At 44.6% G+C, this 19,067-nt stretch overlaps 1 protein-coding gene across 2 annotated transcripts; it reads right to left on the bottom strand.

Moving 5' to 3' along the window:
- Positions 1–4,869: 4,869 nt before the first annotated feature.
- Positions 4,870–18,838, bottom strand: CHGB (chromogranin B). Of its 2 annotated transcripts, none has more exons than XM_037051685.1 (5): positions 18,590–18,838; positions 13,348–13,391; positions 12,748–12,841; positions 6,246–7,996; positions 4,870–5,206 (listed from the first exon to the last, which is right to left on the bottom strand). In XM_037051685.1, exons 1-5 carry the CDS (start codon positions 18,636–18,638, stop codon positions 5,123–5,125), a joined length of 2,022 nt encoding a protein of 673 aa, XP_036907580.1. In that variant the 5' UTR covers positions 18,639–18,838; the 3' UTR covers positions 4,870–5,122. The 2 variants fall into 2 exon arrangements, with proteins under 2 accessions (XP_036907580.1, XP_036907579.1); XM_037051684.1 differs by having other exon boundaries at positions 13,348–13,394.
- Positions 18,839–19,067: the final 229 nt, after the last annotated feature.

Consider the following 19,067-nt stretch of genomic DNA (forward strand, 5'->3'; position numbering starts at 1 on the left):
CTCCTGTGGGTCTTCGCAGGCACAAGCCCCGCTGGCTTCCCGAACTAGGCGTTCTGGGAGGCCATCCCTTAGGTGAGAGTCTTAAAGCTGTGATGCAAGACTAAGCGGAGAGTTGAGGGTTCCCTCTCAGTCGGTTGGCACTGGGCCAGGGGTAGACTTTATGCCAAGAGTGTGTCTCAGCCTTGTCTGCCCTCTTCGGGACAGACATAGTCATCTGATGTGTGGAAGTCATGTGGCTAGCTTCTAGATTTCTCTCAGAGTGAATTGCCCATGGATAGCTGAACACTGGGAGGAGGGACGTGTAGGACACCCCTGCAAATGTACAGACTTCTGAAGAAGGCTAGGGTATTTGCATTTTGTGTTAAAGCACTGGTTGTAAATACTGCCAGAACAACACAACACTGAATACCAAAAGGCATTTCCTAAAAATCTGATCATGAACATTTTTGTTCTAAATCATCAATTTTCAACTGACGTGCCGCAAGAATTTTCAAAACATGCTATACCTGACTGTTCAGTCAGGGGCGCTGACCTCTTACATTGACAAGTAAAAAAATGACAGCCAAAACAACAATACCTGTCCTGTGTCAATGAATCAAAATCATACCTATTTTTCCAAATCAGCGAAAATATATATTTTAGGTGTGCCACAGAATTTTAGTAATTTTTGTGTGCCGTGAGGGGAAAAAAACTTGAAAATTGCTGTTCTAAATGTTGCTGATTTTGGAGTGTTCTTTAAGTGCAGTCCTAGAAAGGCCCCCTGAGTATCTAATGTCTTTAAATAAAATGTTGCCTCTATTGTTGCAAAACAGATTACAGATTTTTTGTGTGTGTGTTGGATTTAACTATGTAGCACAGGTTAGATGGCAAGAAATGTGAAGTGTCTGAACAGCCAGCTACTTAAAAAAGCAACTGATGATTTCCATGAACCCTTCTTAGGTACTCGCTGCTTTTTAACCCTTTATGAGAATGGGCAAAATCTCTGAAGCATAAGGAGTGATCTTATACACGCCGCACCTTCTTCCCTCTTTCACAGTTCCGTTAGAGTACAGGCTCTCAGCATGTAGCTGAGATAGTAAAACAAGACCAGAAAGATCCCTGACATTTCAATTTCACATTGACATGTGACAATGCGTTAAAGAATTTTGTTTCAAAATGTGAGTGGGCTCAGTCCGTGTTAGTGTTCTCATTCTAAACCAACAAATTTAAAAAGTGGAGAAACTAATCCAGAGGGCAGAGGAAAGGAGCGCAGAAGTTGCTTAGCCTTTTGGGAGTACTTTCCACAAGCGGGTAAAGTGGTCTCCCAGTTCTTTTCCATCACCTGCGAGTGACACAAGGTGGCTAAAGCCATGCGGTGACAGACACAAGGAAGAGAGGAGGCAAAAAGAAGAAGAAATACGATGGATTTAAATCAGGGGTCAGCAGCCCAGGCCGGAGTGGCTTAGTCGGAGCGTGGTCCCATAGACCAAAAAGTCGTGGATTTGATTCCCAGTCAGCACACATACCCAGTTACAGGTTTGGTACCTAGTCGAGGCACATATAAGAATGCAACCAATTGTTTCTCTTTCCCATTGGTGTTTCTATCTCTATCTCTATCTCTATCTCTCTGTCGCCCTTTCTCTTTCTCTAAAAAAAAAATGTCCTCCAGTGAGGATTAAAAAAAAATTAAGTTAGTAAACTACAGCCCACAGGCCTAGTATGGCTCATCGCCAGGTCCTTGTATGGCCTGCAAGCTAAAAATGGTTTTTCCATTTGTTAAATGGTTGGGGGGGGGAGCAAAAGAAGAATCGTTATGTGACATGTGGAAATTACATGACATTCAGATTGCAGTACCCATAAATGAAGTTTCACTGGAACACAGCCATGCTAATCTGTGTTTTGCCCCTGGCTGCTTTCATTCTATGGCACAGTTGAGTGGTTGTGACAGAGACCATATGGCCCTCGAAGCCTAAAATATGTGCTATCTGGCTCTTTAAGAAAACGTGTGCTGACCATGGATTTTAGTGATCCTCTGGGTCCTCCAGACCAGGAGTGTCCAGGGGTCAACCTGCTGGCAGTGTCCAGCAGGTTGACCCCACTCCTTGCTGCAGTTTATTACTTGGCTTCTAGGACATCACTTCGCTGGTTTCCCTCCTGCCTTTCGAGACTTTCTACCTCCATCTCCTTACTAGTTCCTCACCACCTCTGAGATGAATGTTTAGAAAAACACTGGCGTACCCTAGAGGTCGCCAGTTGCACCTCTTCATTTTGTGTGTCTACTTTTGTCCACGCTTGCTCCCTCGGTGAAGGGATTTGGGAAATGATCAAAGACGGAGATTCGACCATAAGGTGGCAGTAGCACACATGTGCTTTTTTGCTTCTGGGTGATACCTGACAGGTTTTGAAGGTGCGGGGAGGAGATGTCCCTCACAGCAGGAATCTGACCAGAAGCTACACCTTGTGTTTGCTACTGAGAAGGCTCCGGGGACAAGGGAACTCCCAGGGAGAGGGGAATTGGAGAGGTGCCTTTTGTGTCTGGCAATGTCGCTCAGCAGCGTGGCAGGGAATTGCTGGGTCTGAGAGCTCTGAGGAGCAAACGTCATATAACTTACAAGGCTTAGGGTTTTATAACCACCAGCCTATTTGATCAATGACCAGCAGATGCTGGGTGTTGTTTAGCAGAGGTATGCAAAGCAGGTAGGCCCTAAATGTCTGAACATTTGCTCGTGTGGACAATGTTTAAAATAAATGATGTGTAAAATTTGTGTGTGGCCCTTGCAGACTCTTGAGCTAACGGTTCTCAGCCTACAGTGAAGAAAATAACCCAGCTGGCGGCCAATGCGCAGAGGCTGTCCTGGGCTCATTCGTGTAACACAGGGTGATCTCCCCCCAGTAGGAGGGCTTTAAATACTGTCTCTGTGCTGGTGACTCCCACACTGTCTTTAGCACAGATCTTTCCTTGAGCTCCAGGCCCATATACCCACCTCAACACTTCCACTTGGTGTCGAGTCACATGTTAAACTTAACTCACGCCAGCCACCCACACCTCCGCTCCCAAGGCAGTCCTTCCTGCGGTCTTCCCACCTCTCTTCTCCGGGCCTGAAACCTTGGCATCATCCGTGACTCCTCTCTTTCCCTCATGCCACACCAAACCCATCAGCCCTACCTGCCATGGCTCTCCAAAACAGACCCAGAGTGTGACTGCTCCTCCCCGACACTGCTTATTGGTGTCTGCATTTCTGCCCTCAAGTTCCCTGCAGCCAGAGCGTTTTCATCATTAACCTGATGGTTTAACCATTAACATAGATCACTTTGTTTGTTTGTTCGTTTGTTTGTTTGTTTATAGCAGGGGGAGGGAGGGGGAGAGATGTATCCATGTGTGGTTGCCTCTCTTGTGCCCCCACCTGGGGACCTGGCCTGCAACCCAGGCATGTGCCCCGACTGGGAATCAAATCAGTGACCCTTTGGTTTGCAGGTTGGCACTCAATCCACTGAGCCACACCAGCCAGGGCCATATATCATTTTAATTAAAAGAAGAAATCAGTGGCTGTGGGTAGTCCTTGTGGCATCCCCAGAGATCCAAATGGCACTCTGCTGGGCACACAAGCCAGGCAGTGTTCTCTTGGCACTGCTTGCATCCCCAATAGATCATCTGTGTCTGCACACTCCCCTGCCCTGAAGTGTTTGCAAACTAAAATAAAAGCATGCGCTAATGCACGGGGCATTGGCAAGGAGGTGTGGGCCAAGAGGAAGCTGTATGAACCATCGCCAAGCTTGGGTGCCATTCAGTGCTTTGCTCTATCTGCCAGCAGCTTCTCCCTGTGAGCAATGCCCACTGTGTGTGTGCATGTGTATGTGAGATGGGAGAGAGACAGAGAGAGAGAGATTTGCAGGCCGAAAACCTCTTGCAATAGTATGAGACTGAACATTAATCTAAAAAAATCTGGTTAAATTAGCACAGACAGTTCTTGACTTTATCAGGAGAATCAGGCTTTCCTGGATGAATATAAGCCATATACAATCCCCAGACTTACTTTTGCTACCTCCTGAAAACAGCTGTTCCCCAGAAGAAACTGTCAAAACAGTAGAAATCAACCAAGCAGAAGCACTCATTGCTGAGGAATGAAAAGACAGGCAAAAAAAGGGAGAAGGAGGAATTGTCCAACTGCCTTACTGTAAGAAGCTGCGGGCGTAACCGTGGCAGCGGCCACATTTCCTGCACCATTGTTATATGCCAGGCACTACTCTGGGTCTTCTGCAAAAATTCGTATCATTCTCATAACAACCCAATGAGACAGGTGGCCTTATTTTACTGATGAACCTGAGGTCCAGAGAGGGAAAATAACTCATCCAAAGCTACTTGGTACCAGAGTCCAAGTCCTGCCCCCTTACAGCAGAAATCAGACGGGTTCTGAGGGTCCAGGGATCTTTCTGGGCCAGGCCACAGGTTGTGATTCCCCATCCAGAGATCTTCCCAATTACCCAGGCTTTTCCCTCAGCCCTGAAAACTGACCATTGGCCAGATAGGCCCAGATCCCTCCAGGTAACAGAATTTTTAAAGCAGTGTCTTATGCTTGGTTTTGTTTTTGTTTTTCAAACAGGCTCTTCAAGCCTATTTAATCTTCCTCCAGCCTAGGAGAACAGATGTGTTTTTCTGATCTTTTTCTCTTTATATTCTTGAAAGTTTCATGTGTTGTTTTTTTTTTTTTTAAATTCTGCATCCAAAGACCTCTACATCCTAGTACTGTGGTCTTTTAGAATCACTTTAAAGAATGGATTTGAAAATCACACTCCTCTGTTGGCCCAAAGGAATCTGAGAACATGAAGCTTTTTGTCTTCAGGTGAATCTTTTATTATTTTAAACAGATGCAAACATACTTTTTTTCAAGGATGGTAGCACAGTCATTGTCACGAGCATGTTAATAGGTCGATTTTGCAGAGAAAGAATATGCTACAAGTCATGCTATTCTTATTTTCAATAGCATTCTGGCAAAAATTAAAGACATTTCTAATTGCCTCAAGCACTTAATGAACAGTAAACTCTACTTTCTGCCTCTGGGTAAATAAATGGTGTCTCGGTGATGTGGTGGGAACAAGGAACGTGAAGCCTCCTTCTTTAACAGGCTCTTGGCTCCAACAACCGTCAGCCCCTCCGATTACCACTGAACTTCTCAGCTATTTTCTGTAGCTCCAAGTCCATTGCAGCCAAGTTTTCAAGTTCTTTTTCCTGGAAAACACACACACACACACACAAAACAGAAACATGAGGTCCTACATTAATGTATTTTGTTGTATTTTAAGGTAGTATAAACAGGGCAATTTTTTGGTGTGTTAGAGGCTGAGACACCCAACAGCACCGGGGAACTTGTCAGAAATGCAGACTCCTGGACCCCACCTGGGACCTACTGAATCACGAACTGTGAGGGCTAGGAACCCCTCGTGATGCTGAGGCATGTTCAAATTTGAGAAGCACCTTCATAGTTAATACGAGGAGACGGGGACAGCTCAGCTAATGTTACCTCTCCCAGATGTAAATTTCAGATTGTTACAGGCCACGAGCTGGCAAAGATAAACCGAAGCAACTAATTTTTTTTTTTTTTACCATTTGTTCTTTCCTACCCTGGGAAATAGTGATGCAAAGGCAAATAACCAAGGGAAGACACCAGGGCACTGGTTGGTTGTCAACCTTGGCTGAACATTGAAACCACCTGGGATCTTTAAAAAATTCCGATGTCCCGTCCGCAGCACCCAGTTCCCAATGGATGCTCTGGGGGTGGGTCCCAGGCATCGGCAGTTTTTCAAGCTCTCCAGGTGACTGCAGTGTGCAGGCAAGGTTGAGAAGCACAGCAGTAGGACGAGGTGGGCAGCAACGTGGACAATGACTAGATATTAGACAGAAATCAAACCGAGGTGTTGTCTCCATTCCAATAAGTGGGAGTACATTATCACAGTGACTAAGAACCACCAATGTCTCCCGATGAATTTCAGACTGTCTTGAACATTTCAACATTAACCGTCCTGAGTTAATTCTGAACAAAATCCACCCTGGCTGGTGTAGCTCAGTAGATTGAGCACAGACTGTGAACCAAAAAGTCACCAGTTCGATTCCCAGTCAGGGCACATGCCTGGGTTGCGGGCCAGGTCCCCAGTGGGGGCCACATGAGAGGCAACCACACACTGATGTTTCTGTCTCTCTTTCTCCCTCCCTTCCCCCCTGTCTAAAAATTTTTAAAAAATCCATTTTGAACAAAATCCCCACATGGTACCTCTTCCTCTGTCAGCACTCCCGGGCGAGCCCTGTCCTTCTCATTCTCCACGGTGCGGTGTGGGCTCAGCTGCTCCTCGGAGTCGTAGAAGTCAGGAAATTCGGCCGACTTCTTCCTGTAGTGGAGGAGCTGGTCCAGCTCGGCCACTCGGTCATACTGCCTTTTCAGATCCAGCCTGGGGATGAGACTTCTCTTCTCATATCCCCAGTTCACATCCTCCTCAAAGGGCTTTTTCTCCCACCAGTCGTAGTTGTATTCTGGGAAGAAATTCTTCTCGTTCAAGGTCAGGCCATTGCCCTCTTCACCCTCCAGAAAACTGTCCTCCGTGTTGTCTTTTCTCTCAACGTGGCTGCTCTTCCACGGGGAAGGGGCGTAGTACGGGTTGAGCAGCTCCCCTAATCTCTTCCTCTTTTCAGTGGTGTGATGGGGAGCCAACTGCTTGCCTTGAAGCCTAGCTCCCTCCCTGTTGTCCTTAGTGTCTTGCAGGTCCTCCTGCTGCTGCCATGCCCCGAGGGCTCCTTCCTCACCATTGTCTTCACCGTAGGTGAGGTAGTTTCTGTCCTGCTCTTGCCACTCGCCTTGCAGGTGCCTTCGTGCCTGGCCCATCTGGTTTTCTTGAACATGGTAGTGTCCCTCACCCAAGAATCGTTTCTCTTCTTTGTCTGGAGGAGAATAGGCACCCTGTTCCCCACCCCTAGCTCCGTGGCGGTACCCCCACTCTGGGCCCCTCTCTTCCTCACTGTCCTCACCGTATCCACGTGCCGTGTTGTCAAGCTCTGAGTTGGCGTGATTTCTCTTGTCCTCCTCCTCCTGGACCTCCTCACTGGGAGGCCTGGGAACCCTGTACTTCTCACCTCCTCTGCTCCAATACCGTGCCCCCTCCAGGCTCTCAGGAGCCTGGACCCCTGTGTAACTCCTCACATCTTCCCCATATTCGGGTTCTTCCTCTGCAGCCCTGTAGTGGGCGGGATAGCGGTCCCTCTTGTCCCCTACACTGGCCAGGCCCCCATTTGACTCCTCAGATTGTTCATGGGGTTGTCCCTGTGCCTCAGAGGGAGGATTCCTTTCCTGAGACGACCTGTCAGGCCTGCTCCACCCGTGGCGATGTCGTGGCCTCGGGCGTCGTTTGTCCACCTCGTGGCGGGCATCTTCCTCACTTTCCTCCGATTCTTCCTGGCTCCCAGGCTGACTTTTAGACTCCTGGACGTGTTTCTCCCGGCTTCTTGTCTCCTCTTGACTCTCTTGGCTACTCCTCTCCTGGCTGTGTGTCTTTTCCTCAGGGAGCCTGGCCAAGTGTGTGTCGTATCTGGACGCTACCTCCTCTTCTTCCTTAGCTGTGGCCTGATTTCTTTTGTCGAGAAAGGCATTTGGTGCCTCTCCTGGCTCTTCTAGGTGTTTCTCTTCACTGCCACCACCCCCATGCTCTCTTTTCTGATATTTCTCTCCTTCTTCTTCCTCCCTGTCCTCTCCCTCACTCTTCTCAGAATGGTATGTCTTTGCTTCTTTGGAGACTTGACTGTCAGAGGGGTAGAGGCTCCCCTGGGACTCGCCTGCTCCCTCTCGGCTGTGCCCACCTCCCTCTGTGTTGGCCACTGATGGGCCTTGTGTGTCCATCTCCCCTGGGGCTCCTGTGTCCTCCCTACTGGAGGGCCCGTGGGCTTCTGAGGCATCAGCTGAGTCTCTTAACAATCTTACTTGAAACCTTGTGTTTTCATTTTTATTTTTCTCTTCATCTTTAACCTCTTTTCCACCTGTAATGAAAATTTCAAAAGAGTAAGAATACCTTCAGAATTGCTGTGGTTCAACAAGCGCCAGCCTTCGTGATTACTACAGCTCCTAAGAACCCTGAAAATCACTTGGATAATTTTTTAAGTTAATAAAGACTACAGTCATTTTAAAAGCAAATGGTATAAAAAAAATAAAATAAAAGCAAATGGTATGAAAGCTCCTTGGCTATGTTTCAATCTAATAATAAACTCTCTATATTTTTATTTTTTCAAAGCACCTAACCAGCACCATCTCTCATTGGTACTACTAATGATCAAGTTGAAATCCAAGTACCGGTTTATAAAATATAATTTGGATGCTGGGTGGAGGGGGGAAAAGGGGAAAAATTGGGACAACTGTAACAGCATAATCAATAATACATAATTAAAAAACTAAAATATTATAATTTAGAACCAGAAGAAACCTTCAGATTTGTCTAGTTCAACCTCATCTTTTTGCAGACTAAGACCTTGAGACTCAGAGAGGTGAATTTAGGACCATTCTTTCCATATTTGCTCTCAGTACAAATTGAAAAGTTAACATTGTATTCATAGCTCTAAGTAGAACCCAGCTAAACAAAGTTAAATTACCAAAATAAGAAACATCAGGATTCAAAAAAGAATTTTAAGAATTTAAATTATTTAAAATTTAAATTAAATCTTAATTATTATATTATCAGACTTGTATTACCCAATCAACTGTGTAGACTCAACCTAGCAGAAAGTGACAATATTACGTAGTATTTGGTGATAAGAGGAGTGTATACTTTTCCCCTGAGAAAACCACACAGCAGGGGAAAGGCCATTTCTGCCTTCACTTGGGTCCCATTTGCCCAACATGTTCTCAGAGTTGAGGATGAAGCGCCACATACTGAGTTATCCTTGTGTTTTATTAGTCAACAGTGGATGGTAATAACTGATATTTTCACTGAATGCTGTTCTCCCCCATCATCTTTTTACTAAATCCTCCTTAGTTCAAGGACATCCCGTGAAAGGAGATATGCAGTTAACAGCGTCTGAGTTGTCAGCTGGGAGGTTTGGTTTCAGCTGAGGTCGCTGGGTTCAGAGGGAAGGCCTGGAGCCAAGGCCGCTCACAGCTCTGGGTCCACGTCTGAGCTGTCCATTCGTGGTAGGGACCACCCGTCCCCAGTGACTATTTAGCACTTGAAATGTGGCTGGTCCCAACTGAGATGTGCTATGAGTGCAAGACACCAGATTTTGAAAACTTTGTATAAAGCAATGTAAAATATATCAATACTTAATATTGGGCCCTGGCTGGTGTAGCTCAGTGGATTGAGTGCGGGCCTGTGAACCACACATTCGCAGTTCGATTCCTAGTCAGGGCACATGCCTGGGTTGCAGGCCAGTTCCCAGAGCAGGGGACACATGAGAGGCAACCATACATTGATCTCTCTCTCTCTCTCTCTCCTTCTCTTCCCCTCTAAGATAAATAAATAAAATCTTTAAAAAAATACTTAATATTGATTTTATGTGGAAATGACTATTTTGAATGTATTGGATAATATATATATAGGGAGTATCCAAATTATATATTAAGTAAAATATATTAGATAAAAGTAAATATATTATTAAAATTAATTTCACCCGTCTTTTTATCATTTTAATGTGGCTACTAGAAAATCTGAAATTATATTTATGGTTCACACAGGAATTTTACCAAACAGCTCTGGTGAGTCATTTGAACTGACATTTACAAAATAGAAAAAAATGGTCTGTTTTGCAAAAGATGTCCAAGGAATAGTGGAAGGTCTGTATCTCCCTGCTTAAAGCCCAGCCTGCCACGAGTAGCATTCTCAGGTTTTATGAGACAGTTGAGATGTCCCTGACACCCAGACACCCAGACACCTGGGGACTGGCCCCTCACCAGTGCCTTGGCCTTTTCAGAGCCAGTGGTGATACATGCAGCACGGAGGCTGGTGGGGCCAGCCAGGCAGGCACAGGGAAGCAGGGAGACTTTGGCCAGATACTGACATCGTTCTGAGCATCAGCTGAAATAATGCCACCCGGGGCGGGGCTGTGTGGCCCCTTCCTACTGCCTGCTGGTCGGGAAAAGAAGTACTTTTACTTTTTTCCAGTTAACTGTGTGCTGCCTATAGCAGCGTGTGCCTGAGGCTTAGCACTTCCTCCTAAATTTAGCTTTAAGCCCCCGCAGGTGAGATCAGAGGAGGCCTATGATTAGCAAGCACAGTCATTGTCAGTCTGTAAAACCAAGGTGTGAAGCTCACTCTTACTTTCAAGTAGGAAGGGGAAAATGCTTGTTCCATCCCTATGATGTTGCAAGGATGACCAGATCAACCTAGTGAGAGAGATTCTTACATCTCTTAGGAAATTGGACTACACATTCCCTAATATCTGTTTAGGCCAAACTCAGTGATTCTTTCCTATTCCCCAAATGCTCATTTTGCTCAAAAAGTGTAGGCTCCAGAGAGGTGCTGGAGAGACTGGCAATGGAGACGGAGATGGACTAGGTGAGGGAGGGAGACTGAATGCATCCATCCAGTTGCCTAAAGGCCCCACCAGCCTTTGGGTCAGTTTAAGATGTGCCAGCAAGGGAGAGAAAACTGGAATAGGGCAGCAGTCACACACTGGTAGCCCCACAGGTGAATTGTTTGGCCTTACTAATATTTTTAATAAATTCTAATTCAGAAACAATACTCAAATACCAGGAGATGTGCTTAAAAATCCCAATTTTAACTTCTTTTGGGGAAACAAAAAACAAGATCTGGTTCCGGAGTCTGTACTTCTCCACTATAGGGTTAGAGCTGAGAAGTATCTGTTCTCCTTTGGGCAGAAACCTGCACCCTACACTTTGGGAGCGTCTTCCTGTCCTGCCTTACTCCTTGGTATTATTATTATTATTATTTTTAAACTCCTTTGTATTATTTGTTGGTCTGGCCCTGGCTGGCTGTTGAGTCTGCAGCCTCAGAGGGGCTCTTAAATCCTCCCAATCTGCATTTTATGGCTCTCTGGATATAATGGCACCAGGGTCCGGATAGACATGGGTCATTTTGTTTAAAGATTTTATTTATTTATTTTTAGAAGAGGAGGAGGGAAGGACAAAGAGAGGGAGAGAAACATCAATGTGTGGTTGCCTCTCTCACATCCCCCACTGGGGACCTAGCCTGCAACTCAGGCATGTGCCCTGACTGGGAATTAAACTGGTAACCCTTTGGTTGGCAGGCCCGCACTCAATCCACTGAGCTACACCAGCCAGGGAGGTCTTTTTTTTTTTTTTTTTTTACCAGTTTCCCTGGAGCTCTTACAACAAATATCAAAAGACCCCTTAGGGCTAAGAGTCCAATCTTGGCAGGCAAGCAGACCCCTACATACTACAGCTTTTCCTAAGCAATCATGGTTTTTGATGGCTGACTATAGCAGACCTCAAACTTTTGCACCTATCTCGTAAACAAAGAAAGGAGGAAGAAGGTAGCAAGATGGGTTTGCCCAAAATAGCATCCTTTAGTCCCTGCCTAAACACCTACTCTGCCCTCACTCATTCCCTGTGGTGGCTGGAAAAGGAAGTCGGGGAGAAATTCTGTAAGTATGTGTGTAGGCAGTGACGGAGAAACTTCCACTTAGGTCCAGGGGGCCAATACAGGCTTGAGCCCCCCCATCTACTACAGTTACCCCCGACACCCCCAATGGTGGATTGAGTCCCTCGGGCAACTCTTTTGGTCAGTTGCTAATACCTGTTTTTACCATTTTATGCTCAGGGGTTCACGTGTAGCAATAGCAAGAGTATCATCTTGCACTGAAAGATTTTGAAGGTGAAAAGAAGAAGAAAAAGTCACTGTTCCCTAGCCTGACTCAAAATTTAAAACCAGAGAGAAGTGCTGAAGGGAACAGTGCTTTTTTCCTTTTTTTTGGGGGGGGGGGGGATTTGTTTAAGTCAGTTTGACTTCATGCATAAAAGAGACTGCATAGTTTCACAAAATTGATTTCTTAATGCCATCTCCCAATGGACACTGCTTGTATCACTGTTTAGATTTTGTTTTCAACAGAAGCCGATTTGCATGGAGAAAACATCCCCATCTAGACTTAGAAGGTTATTACTCTGATTCATTGGATGCTCTGCTTCTACCCTCACCCTTTCCAGCCCTCAGGCCCGGAATCCCAGTACCATTTGGCAGCACCTCCCTTTGAATAGATTCTGCATTCAAATGACTTAACCCATGTGTCATGTAGACAGGCCAGAAGTTTCCAAGTCACCTTTCCCAGCTTCGAACTTGGAAGATCATCACGGTCAAGAGTAGAAGGCAAATAGAAAAATAATTTTACAATCTCTTTGTATCCTTCTGTCTTCCAGCACTCCCAGGACACTCAGTCCCCCGTCCTCCAATCACAAACAAGCACTCCCCCCATCTCCCTGCACCCAAATGAAAGCTTGTTCTGAAAGTCCAAATTCTGGAACCAAGGAATTTGAGAAATGATAGACATATCGAAGACTATCTCTGAGTTCAACTCCCTCATTTTACTTTGAGGAAATAAGCTCAGGGAGGCGAGGGATCTATTTCCCACCATCACAAAGCTCTTAAGTGTCAGAGTAGGGACTAGAGGCCATATCCTTCCATCTCCCCAGATACTAGTCTAGTCTGTGCTTCCCCCACTGTGTTATAGCTCTGGTTCATTTGGAGGTGGAGTGGAAGGTGAACTGGAAGAAGCAGGAGCAAGGGCCACTCCGGGGACAAAGGTCTCCTGCAGTGCAGGAAACTTACTGTTTTTCAGGACTTGTCGGCACTCAGGAGTGATGGGTGGCGCGTTGGACTTTGACAGAGCATTTGAGAGGACCTCGATGATGCAGCGAGTCACCTGTAGGGGGTGGCAAAGGCTGGTATCAATGGGGTGGCAGACTACTCAACACAGAGCTGCTGCTGCCCAGGGAGGCTTGGCTGTGTGACGTGTACTGATGCAGGATGGTTGGGGGGCAGGGACATAGATTTACAGGACTGTAATGAGACTTCCAAGGCCTCTCCACAGAGCAATGCAAGAAAACACTGGGCCAAGATTACCCTAGAAGAGCAACAAATACCCATTTCTGAGCAAGTTGGAAGGAAGAGGGTGCAGGACACAGTTATCCTCAGAGGCACTGAACCATCCAGGAAGGAGTTGAGAGTCCAGGGAAGGACGGACATCCTTTGCCCCCCCCCTCCATTCTCTCAGGGATGAAAACCTGGTTTTGTAAGACCACATTGTCTTTTTTGTTGTCTGTTTGGTGTCACTTTTTATTTGGTTTGGTTTGGTATAATAAGGGGTGGGAGGACCTAGAGTCTAGATCCACCAGTAAGTCTAGATTCTACACTGATATTTCAACTTACCATTTCTTCACTGTGGCTCCTGTTATCCGCTGGCATAGAACTGACCACTTTGAAAGAGAAAAAGAATGGGAAATGACCTGAGTTGATTTAGAAAGTGGTGTGAACCCAAACACAAACTCTTCCCTCACCCCATACGTGCAATACCCGGAGAGAGGGTCAAAGTCAGAGCTGAACAGGGTGGAGACAGCTGGGGGTAATTGTCCCAGGAGCCGTGCACACCCACATACTAACACACACATAGCTATTCTCCCTAGCAATGTCTTAAACGTGATTTGAAAATGAATGCTGAATTATATCCAGTATAAATCAATTTGGACCATAGGAAGGGAAAATTTGGGGATACTGGTACTGTTTAGTTTCTTGATCTGGGTGCTGATCACACAGGTGTGTTCAATCTATGAAAAATTCATTAAGCTGTGTACCTATGATCTATGTAGTTTTCTATACGTATCTTAAACTTCAGTGAAAAGTTTAAAATAAACCTAATTTAAATGAAACCAGGGTGCCCTCCTCCACCCTTCTGCCCATTCAAAATGAGTAGAGATTTGTAATTCCCTTTGCCTATTCCTGTCACCACCCAAAAAAATCCTCTCCCAAATTCACTCCCTTGACAAAAACATGTGACTATCTCACATAATCGAGTACCCCATTTTTACTCCCAGCTCTTTGCCTGACCAGGTTTGCTTATGCTTCTGTATCAGTCAGTGCTACCTATGATCCACATGTTGCCTGTAGCCATGCAGAGAACATGGGACACATCTAATTCTATGCTTGGTGCTCTGTGCTCTAGAGCACCAAGTCCATCATATGTGCAAAGAGGTGTTTAACCACTATTTATGAGGGTACTTCAGTTTAACAACTACTTATGAGAGCATTTAGAAACAATAATCTATGTAAATGAATTCAAATTAAATTCCATGAGATTCCACTTATTTTAAATCAGATCGAAGTACCAGGTCTGTCCAGAAAAAGGCCATTCATTGTTAATACGATGAGAATGGTTTGTGCGAAATCGATGTAACCTGGCAGCCAAGGACAGTGGACTCAAGTGTGCATGTGTGAACAATGAGGACTTCACTGTACTAGTCAGTGGGGGTGGTGGACACCAGTGAGTGAGAATGTATATTGTGTGGCTGTCACATTCAAAATGAGAGAGAAGAGCAATAAATCTGCATTACATTTTGTGTTAAACTTGAACATTCCTCTGAAGAAACTATTCAAATGATTCAGAAGGCTGCAGCTATGGCAATGGGCGATCGGTCACTTCATCACTACAACACACCACACATGCATCATGTCTCATGCCGAGATTTTCTGTGAAACAACAAATCACCCAGGTGACTCAGCACCCCCTACAGCCCAGATTTGGTGCCCTGTGACTTCTAGCTTTTCCTAAAACTAAAATCACCTTTGAAAGGGAAGAGATTTCAGATTGTTGATAAGATTCAGGAAAATACAATGGGGGCAGCTGATGGCTATTGGGAAAACTGTGTGAGGTCCCAGGGTGCCTACTTTGAAGGGGACTGAGTTGTCATTATTTTATGTACAATGTTTCTTATATCTTGTATCTTCTTCAAAAAGCGTCCATTTTTCATAGGATGTGGCCGGATACTTTCCGGACAGATCTTGTATGTTTTAGGAAAGAAATGCTTCAGGTGATTTTAATTGTCCAGTGCCTCCTTTTTTTTTCTTCTTCCAAAGCTGTTTTGCTACTTTTAGATTTCCCTGACTGTGTTGTCTAAGCCTTTTCCACTGGACAAGTATAAAGCAATTATATACATATAGACTCATCGCCTCAGTTCTCCTGGCACTGCCAAAGGAGAAATTCAGTGCAGAACATTCTTCTAGGCCCCTGAAACAGAGAAGAGCCAGCTGGAGCGACAGCCAAACTCTCAGACATTGGAGATGTAAGCTACTCAAATGCAGTATATTTATAACCAGCAACCTGACCTTTCCTCCCAAAATGTTTGCTCCCAAACATTTAACCACCCGCCTCCGATTAATTACGTATCATAGGGCTCAGCCTAGAAATACAACACCTATTCCATTTATTCACCTTATGAATTTTTCCTTGCTAAGCGTAGCCTGGGGTCCACTTCAATTGTTTCAAGAAGCCCAAAGTTATTCAGTAAGTTAAAATGATTCGTAAAATGATTTGTAAAACATTTGTAAAACGTTTAAGAGGTTGCTTTAAGAAGGTATGAAGACCCCATGTTCTTCCGGATGTATAGTTCAGTCAAGGTCCAGATGGCCCACTTTCGGCACCCAGGGTCCACTATGCTGGGCCACTATTTTATGCCCCAAAAGGCTGTTATTTGGGAACATTCCCACTTTAGCACTTATTCTTTCCACCTGGAATCAGTAGGTCTTCCAGAAAAAAATTACTGAGAGAATTTCTCCTATGGTAAACTAGAAGATGCCTTTTAAAAATCTAGCTTTACTAAACTTTGGTATTGCAGTCTCTTGCTAATACTTTCCTCTTTTTCACACCCACAAATGTAAAATAGGCATTTTTTGTGTGACTTTTTAAAAATTTTTATTTATTTATTTTTAGAAGGGAAGGGAAGGAGAGAGGGAGAGAAATATCAGTGTATGGTTGCCTCTGCCGGGGACACACAATGTATTGTGTGTCCCCTTCCAGGAAGTGGCCTGCAACCCAGGCATGTGCCCTGACTGGGAATCGAACTGCGACCCTCTGGTTCACAGGCCCGCGCTCAATCCACTGGGCTACACCAGCCAGAGCTTTCAAATAGGTATTTTTAAAAATTAACTACTGATATTGCCAAACTATTAACAGTCATCGGGTTTGGAGGGAGAGATATATTTTTCTTTTATTGCTCTAAACAATTTGTAGCTCATATTTATTACTACAAAATAGTATTGTGTCTCTGATTGTAGGTCTTCAGAAATCTTTTTGGCGGCAAGGAACTAGGGTCCCTTGTAAAAGCATTTTGTGCGTCTTGGTGAGTCATAAAAGTGCCACTGTGTTTCTTCCAACAGAATCTGTGACAACAAAGTAATAACCAAAACAAGTTGATTCCCCTAAAGTAGTTACCTTGTTTTTGTGTAAAAATTTGGGAAGCACAGAAGAAAAGCCAATGACTATGTTAAAACAAAGTAGTCAAATGGTATAAAAATTCAAGTAATATTGTATAATAAATCTGACAATAACACCCAAACTATTAATATCTCATAAGACTATCGAGGTTTCATACCAGATTTAAAATACAACTATAAAATAATGAGTTAAGCAGGCCCTTCTAAATGCAGAAATCCTTCAACCTGGGATAATATGGCTATCATACAGCTACTTCACTCATATTAATTTTTAGGGTACACAGTAGTTACTGTAGAAATGTGTAGATTTCACTCCAGAAGCTCTTAAGGATAAGAAATGAACCATATGGTTCCCCGAGTTTCTTCCCAGCCCTGTGATTTTGCTAAGTAACAAATTCTGCTTTAAGGTTATCCTATCTTGTTTCCAAGTATTGGGAGAGGTGGGAGTGGAAAATAACTGCTAATGGATATGGGGTTTCTTTGGGGGGCAATGAAAATGTTCTGAAATTTGATAGTGGTTATACAATCTGTGAATATACTAAAAATCACAAAATAATGCAATTTAAAATGGTGATTTTATGGTGTGCAAATTATAGCTCAATTAAAACATTTTAAAGAATATAATGTCTTCATTTTAGCCCACATGAAGGTATGAACCCTTCTTAAAATACTCTCTTACATAAGAGAGCTGTAAGTGTTTCACCCCTACAGTTGAATAAGCTTCACACCACAACATATAGCATAGCTTTAGCCTCTTCAGCAGTGCCTTTCTGGAGGTATTTTTGACCATAAGGACTCTAAATTATTCATTTGGAGTTCTTTAATTGAACCGAGAACACTTATAGGCAATCTGTAAAAATGCAAACATTTTAGAAAATTTTGAATGTGTGTATCTTACAATGACATAAATTACCACTGGCTTTCCTTTTGTCTCTTTACATTTTGGATCCAGCAATCGCTCTCAATAAAAACTTCATATTTCTGGATGGCAATTCCTCAAATCTAGTTAGAATCTCAACCTCAGATTTAAAAAAAATTTTCTACAAGTTCATTAAGACAGCCAAAGAAAACCTCTAGTTTAATCTGGTGATGTTCTATTTACTTCTCAATGGTCTCAGTACTTCTAGTGACTTTACGTCAACACACACACACACACACACACACACTCTCTCTCTCCCTCTCTTTTTTCAATCTCCAGAGCTAGTTTGAAAGATTAATGCCACATTCTTCCACATCAAGAGACAATGTCAAATATGTCATCCTGTGACATGTCAATTAAAAAAGACAAAAATTTCATGCAGTTAAATTGACTAAAGCAACTTTTTTACTACTCCAAGAATCTTTTTGTAGTTATTTTTAGAATCTATGTTTTCTGAAATACAAAACTCGAAATATCTACTGGAGTTTCCATTCATAACTTAAAAATATGTTAACCTGAGTGTGAAATTACCTCTCTCCAAAATACAGAAAAATATTACATTAACCCTGTACACACATATACATGAACACGCACATACATATACTATATACGAACATGATAATAAAAAGATATGATATCTTATATACATGAGATATACTTTTATCTCATCACGTTTATATCATAACACAAGGGGAACTATACAGGTACTGACTTTATCACATTATAGGTACTCCTGTCACTCTTTGGTTATCTGGTTTTTTGTTTGTTTTTTTTTCAATTTTTTTATTTAATTATTTTTCAAGTACAGTTTTCTGTCTATTACTCCCATCCCGTCCCACCCCCCATCCTCCCTGGTTATCTGGTTTTAAAGAGTCAAACAAATACTTATATGCCGATACAGAATAAGACTATAACAGCATCTCTCTGGATGGTAGAGAGAGCCTTACGATTCAGAAGTGAACATAACGTGCCTTGGAGGCACGGGCTCGTTTTCTTCCTATCCACGGGGAAACTCGTGGGAAACGACTGAGGCAATTCGGGCTGGGCTAGGAAGACCTCTGGCTTTTCCCAAGCCAGTCGGTGGAGCGGGAAGTTGAAGCGAAACACCCAGGGAAGAGCAGAAATTAAGAACCTCCAGCAAGAGAGAGAACCCTTTCACTTAACCCTCCTTCTCTCCCAGTATCCGCCAGCCAGGATTCCCGGGACGCGGGGAGGGCAGAGGCCGGCGCTGTCCGCGGTGCTGAACACCTCGCCGCGCCCACTCACCGGCCACCATCGCGGCTCCCAGGAGGCCGAGAAGCACAGCCGGCTGCATGGCCCGGCTTGCCCGAATCTGCGCCGGGAACGGGATGGCGGCTGGACCCGTGGAGCGAGATGCGGATGGAAGACGAGATAAAGATGCTCCAGGAAAGCAGTCGTGCGTCTTGCTGCCCGCGGAGTGGCGCAGGCCCCCGCTCTTTTAAAGGGCAAGTACCGGTCGCAGGGACTGGAGGGGGCGGGCACCCAGGAGGCGGCGCCCCCTCGCTCATCCCTGACGTCACGAGGGGGCCCCGGGGGTGGCGGCTCGAGTAGGCGGCAATTTGCGCCAGTCCGGTGTCTGCATGCTCTGGGTCTGGAGTGGGGGTGGGGAGTAAGGCTGAAGGAAGAATGGAAGGATGAAGGAGGTAATGCCGATCGGAGACGCCGAGAGAGACAAGGTCCCACTTAGAATGCCCCACATTGCTCCTCATCTTCCCCTGCCTCC

This window comes from Sturnira hondurensis, unplaced genomic scaffold (genome assembly GCF_014824575.4).
Source record: "Sturnira hondurensis isolate 20B ecotype Veracruz unplaced genomic scaffold, ASM1482457v3 Scaffold0007401, whole genome shotgun sequence".
NCBI classification, from domain to species: Eukaryota; Metazoa; Chordata; class Mammalia; order Chiroptera; family Phyllostomidae; genus Sturnira; species Sturnira hondurensis.

What these genes read in the sequence shown, in the direction of transcription:
- CHGB (XM_037051684.1), bottom strand. Translation starts at nt 18,638, where the DNA reads ATGCAGCCGGCTGTGCTTCTCGGCCTCCTGGGAGCCGCGATGGTGGCC. An exon ending in GGAGCCACAGTGAAGAAATG is followed by an intron (nt 12,842 to 13,347) that starts GTAAGTTGAAAT and finishes CACCCCCTACAG; the next exon opens with GTGACTCGCTGCATCATCGA. An exon ending in GAGTGCTGACAGAGGAAGAG is followed by an intron (nt 5,207 to 6,245) that starts GTACCATGTGGG and finishes TGTGTTTTCCAG; the next exon opens with GAAAAAGAACTTGAAAACTT.